At 37.2% G+C, this 6,017-nt stretch overlaps 1 protein-coding gene across 1 annotated transcript; it reads left to right on the plus strand.

Moving 5' to 3' along the window:
• The first annotated feature begins 1,770 nt into the window (after positions 1-1,770).
• Positions 1,771-3,009, plus strand: LOC125225287 (THAP domain-containing protein 1-like). The gene is made up of 3 exons (XM_048128958.1): positions 1,771-2,049; positions 2,402-2,582; positions 2,663-3,009. The coding sequence occupies exons 1-3, from the start codon at positions 1,970-1,972 to the stop codon at positions 2,963-2,965; spliced, it is 564 nt and encodes a 187-aa protein (XP_047984915.1). The 5' UTR covers positions 1,771-1,969; the 3' UTR covers positions 2,966-3,009.
• Positions 3,010-6,017: the final 3,008 nt, after the last annotated feature.

Here is a 6,017-nt window from a genome sequence, read left to right on the forward strand (position 1 = left end):
ATACCTATAGTTTTCTTAGTTCTTATTTACTGACAGACTTGTTTGACAGAATATAAATATACATGACGCTGTTCCCATAGATTTAGAATTATTAAACTAGATTGTGGAATCACATTTTTTGCCATACTAAATTGAACCTTATCACAGACAAAGGTGATCGTATCAGACTAGCGAAAACGGTCCACATGAGAGGGCATTGTTTGGGCTGGTGTCCCTCTCGCATGCGTGGCCAGTGTTAATGAGGTTACCATAGTAGTAGTATTTTTATCTGTATATTACCTGCCTTTATAACTTCTTATATTATTTTAAGTGTTAAATATTCAAGCTAGGGTTTCGATATATTTCAAAGAATTGGAAAATAATTATAATGTAATTATTTTGATGCCAATAAATCAAAGATTTGTATAATTAAAAAATATGTTCAAATGGGTATTAGTAGATTTGGTAGTAACTTTGAAAATTGACTGGTATCCCCAATGTATGAAAGTGATGACGTCACTGAATAATGTTGACATTGTCAGTAAGTGCGAGAGGGACACCAGCCCAAACAATGACCTCTCATGTGGACACACTTTTTGACCTAACTACTCATTCTGTAATTCTGTGGCTGTTCCTTAGACACACTGTTTGCCCTTCGGGCATCTAACAAACCTAACCTATCTATTGCCTGGCCCTTACGATCAGTAAGGCTTCCCACAGACAGTCTTAAAAATTCATAATCTTAAAAAAAAATTGTATGCAAATTGACACTGACAGATCTGTCAGTGTCAGTTTGAACTGTCAGATTGCATACAAGTTTTTTTTAAGACTGTCTGTGGGAAGCCTAAGTCTATGGCTGGTTTTAGTGTCACGCGGACCGACCGCGCGAAGCGATCCGCACTGGACTAATATGTGTTAACTTCAAGGAGCAGTGGCGCTTACGACAACATCATACAAATTGGTCGCGCGGACGGTCCAAACCCGACGGTCCGCATGATATTAAAACCAACCTATTGGGAAGAAAATTCCCAGTGGTTCAATAGGTAAAACGTGGTAAGATTAGAAGGAATAGCCTGCACTTTTAGATATATGTGTGGAAATTACAGACAAGCTGCCAGTCTACTGTTTAACCACGCTCTCTGTGAAGGCTACAACACTGCCAATAGCGTTGGTCAGACATGCACAAACCGTATAGACAGATAAAGAATAAAAACGTACCTCGGAACAGAGCCATTAATAAAATGTACGGTCGCCTAGATGGCGCTACACCTTTGGTTGATTTATTTATTTATTTAACCTTTATTGCATAACATAAACTACATAAAGTACAAATGGCAAACTTAATGCCTTTGCCTTAAAAATAAAATCCTAAGCGTAGTGAAGGATTCAAGTGTTAACGCCCAAGGTGAAAATAATTCTACTATGTGACACATACTGCTTTTCACATCACCTATGAGAAAAAATTACATGTTATTAGCAATCTACTATTGTGTCACAAGGGAGCAAAATTAAATACGTATTTACGGCGGCGAGGGCGTATATTGAACTACTTCCGAGTAATTACTCAATTATAGAATTCTTTAAAGCCTGCCTAAGCGCAGCGAGGCGCTCTAAAAGTAAAATCCTAAGCGCAGTGAGGGAATTAAGTGCTAAAGCCTAGGGTGGAAATTATTTTGATAGCATACTGACTTTTACATTATCTATAAATGAAATTTCCAAATACATATTAACCTCTCGGAACATGAAAAAGTGAAACACAACTCTTTAAGTGCAAAGTGCGAGCGATATCACTTTGGCTAAGCTGATAAAATCTTTCGAATGGCAATGGCGCGCCATCTATTGAGCCATCGTGCAGATACCCAACTGATATGTGATTGGTCACTTATAAATGTTAGCGCTCGCTCTCACTAAAACAGTATAAAACCAGTATCGGATCCCTGCGTACGTCTCTGCGAATTACGAAATAAAATTTTGATTAAGTTTTATTATAATGGCGTGCTGTTCTATTCGGTGGTGTGGAAAAAACAGCAAAACATCAAACTTTAAAAAAGACGGAATAACCTTTCATCGGTAAGTTACGATTATAAACGGCTTTATATTAATTTTGTCAGGGGTCACGTTAAATTGGACATCAAAAGTGAAACGTTTCACGCACGGCTGACATTTGTCTATACGTCCTGCTTCCACAATACGCCATCTCTTTCTAGTCTTCACTCCTATTCCTATCACTAGTTTGTATCTAGCATCTCGTAACGATATTTAAGTAATGAGTAAAGAACATTAGTGTAGTTACCGATTATATACTCTTTATAATTGTACTTTATAGTTGTACGTTGTGTGTACTTGGATGGGATATGTTTTTGAGTAGGTACCTAAGTACATTCAAATACAAATAAATATATGTTTCGTATTGATTTTGCAGTTTTCCTAAGAATCCGGAAATAAAAGAAAAATGGATGGATATTACAAAAAGAGAAAACTGGTTTCCGACAGAATTTAGCGTCGTTTGCTCCAGACATTTTACAGAAGACTGCTTTTATACTGTGAAAGATCGCCGTCGTTTATTTAAAACTGCTATTCCTACTCAGCACTTGCCTCTAGTGGTAAGATTATCAATACGATCCGTTGTGTTTAATCTCGTTTAACTATTATTTTTTAATAACACACAATTTTTGCTTTTCAGTTTGACGAGTCAGGAGCCGATGAACGCGCTCCGGAAAATTCAAGTCCAAATCCATCATCTTCATCTCAATTCGAGCCGAAGTCAACTGCAATGACAACTAAACGAAAGTCGGTAGATCATGATACTCTTTCACAGTTAAATGAGGTGACAACCAAAAAACGTCTTATTCGGCGTATTTTAGATTTAAAAAAGCTATTGACTGAGAAAAATGAAACGATCAAGGTGTTGCAGGGCAAAGTGCGTTACTACAAAAAGAGAGCAGAATCTTTGAAAGTGGAATTGGATCAAAAAACAGTAATTTAATGTGTACAGTAACTAATTTATTATTTTATGATGTTTACTTTTAATTTAATACACCTACACAAATATAATTTGATCATTATACCATTTTTTATTCCAAGAAAAAGTTTTCCGTTTTGTATCTCGTTTTTTTTAGATTATATGTACTAATCACCACCATGTGTGCATAGGACGTTACTGACCTAACTTGGGGCTTGCACATAAAGCGGATAAGGGATTAAAATATCGATATCGATAAACCTCACTTACGCAGTACCTCATCACGTGCTCATCACTATCCCTACTACGTATTATTTGACTTTGTATCAGCCAATCGGAGCGCAGTTGGAATAGATATTGAGAAGCCGCGAATTAGTCAAGCAAATTAATAACATCTCTGCTCTATCCGGTGTGTGTTCGATGTATTCTTCTTCTTATTTGTCATATCCTCATGGCTAAGGGACGTGACGAATATGGACACTCTTCACCAGTTGTCTCCACGCCACTCGATCCTGGGCCCGGTGCATGCTGGCCTGCAAAGTGGTCTTTGTCACAGACGTTATTCTGTCTGCCCAACGTGTGCCAATGCTTCCACTTCTTCGCTTCCTTGAGACCCGTGATCGTGAGCGCCTCTAGACTATCTGGTGCGGTCCTGCTCAGATGGCCAAAGAAACCCCAGCACACGTTGGGTGCAAATAGTGGAGAGTCGCGTTTTGATGCAGAGTTCCTCAAGAATAGAGACGTTTGTACGGCGTTCAGTCCATGAGATCCGGAGCATTCTTCGCCAGCACCGCATCTATTCTGCGGCGGGTTGTTGCTTTAATGGTCCAGGTTTCAGACGCGTATAAAAATATCGAGAAAACTAGGTCCACATAAGTCTTATCTTTGTTTTGCGGTTGATGCTTTTATTCTTCCATATCTTCTCGAATTGTTTTACAGCAGCTTTGCCCATCTGCGCTCTTCTGACCTCTTGGTTGCATTCACCATCGTCGCTTATTTGGGTTCGATGTATTGGCGTACGCCATCTATTGATGAAGTGAGTAAGTTAAGCTATTTACTCTGTAAGCTAGATGTCGTTTAGTATTTGCTTTCTGTAAATGTTTACCTTGTAACAAAATGTCTAATATTTATTTAATTTCATCATATAAGGTGTTAACCAATTAGTCACGGATATTTTTACGGCTGATACTTAGTACTTCGCTCCTGGAGTATATTTATGTTTGAAACATCATAGGTTTTGTTATGTTTTGGAGAAAACTAGGAAACAAATGTGCTATGTTAAAACACCCTGTTAATAAAATAATTAAATGAGAGCTCTCTAGACACTGTTAACGTGACATGAGAGACAGTGTTAAACATCCTGATAGGCGATTACATTGTAGAGGATGGTAATTTAGAAAATAAATTGAAATATTTTTTTGTTAAGGAAATGAAAACTAAAAAAGCATATGAACATTTTGAATTAATTTCTAGTGCAAGTTAATTGTTTTGATGTTAATTAACGTCCCTTAAAAATATCCGTGACTTATTCGATAACACCCTATATACAGGCTAAATCCATGTTTTGAATAAATTCTGACCTCAATATGTCATTTTTTGAACAAGAACATCATGCATAACCACTGCCAAAGACATATATATCTCCGTATAGATAGATAGAAACTAAGATAACCTAACCAAAAAATTAAAATTTTGAAAAACCCCCGACCACGACACAGTTGACCGATTTTCATGAAACATGGCTAAGAACACTCCCGACTAACTCAGCTTTCAGACAAAAAAAACTAAATCTAAATCGGTTCGTCCGTTCGGGAGCTATGATGCCACAGGCAGACACACACACAGACAGACAAACAGACAGCCAGACAGACATACAAACAAACAGACAGACAGACACGTCAAACTTATAACACCCCTTCGTTTTTGCGTAGGGGGTTAAAAAAAACGTACCTCAAAGCCCTAGAGAAAAAGGTACGGTGGCCTAGATGGCATTACACGTTTGGGGTACGCTCTGCTAGATGGCGCTAATATTAATATTTGACATTTTAACACATATCGAGCTAAGAATATGGACCAAATTGTCAAAACTGAGGTTTAAGTGTGAGATGGCAGTCTATGCACTGTGATTACACATTTTACTTCGACAGTAACTCTCTATAACACTCGATCCTCTTTGCCACTGCATAACGGCGACCCCGCGTACTCCCATTCCTATAAAACGCGACAACGCACTTACAACCATAAAAATGTTTCTGTTGCGAATGTTCATGAAACGATAATCACTTACAATCAGGCAATTCGTCGTTTGCTAATTTACTTCTAAACAAATACCATATTACAAAATAGAATTATGTACCTACCTACTTATTGTAATTATAGCCGCAGTTTGACAGCTAAATTAGATGGCGCTGTACGCCCCCATTGTGTTTAGTTATGAGACTATTGTGTGTTATTTTATTTGTGCTTTACTAAAGTCACTAACTAGTTACAGCTTATAACTTAGCTTAGCATTCATTTATTAATTACGTTATTAAATTATGGATCCTATATTTTACACCACTTTAGGCGTCGTAATGTTCGTATGTTAATGTAAAACTAACGTATGTATGCAGTAAAACTGAAGTAGGTAGGTACCTACTTAAGCTCCATAGTATAGGTAGGTACCCCTTTTTTAAATGTAGGTAAGCAAGACCGATATAATACGGGACTGACAAAGCCCATGCAAAAAAGCGTACCCCTGAAATGCATGGGCTTTTTAGGCTTAAAACTAGATGGCGCTGCATCGCAGCTTGGAAGAGTTGGAAGTGGCCAAAATCATATTTTCCCCAAATATTTTTGCGTGTTTTTATTTTTTATATTATATTTCTTTATTTTAGAATCATGATAATCACGTCAATACACGTTTTGAAAAAATCAATTAGTAGGCATCATCAGTGTAGTTGTGATAGTATTTAATAGGTGGCGCTAAAAAATCGAGGTACGATTCATAATAATCCTTTCCTAAACGTACTTACTTAATTATATTATTGTGTATTTTGTGCTTTACTAAAGTAATTATTAACTAGTTACAGCTTAT

This window comes from Leguminivora glycinivorella, chromosome 1 (genome assembly GCF_023078275.1).
Source record: "Leguminivora glycinivorella isolate SPB_JAAS2020 chromosome 1, LegGlyc_1.1, whole genome shotgun sequence".
NCBI classification, from domain to species: Eukaryota; Metazoa; Arthropoda; class Insecta; order Lepidoptera; family Tortricidae; genus Leguminivora; species Leguminivora glycinivorella.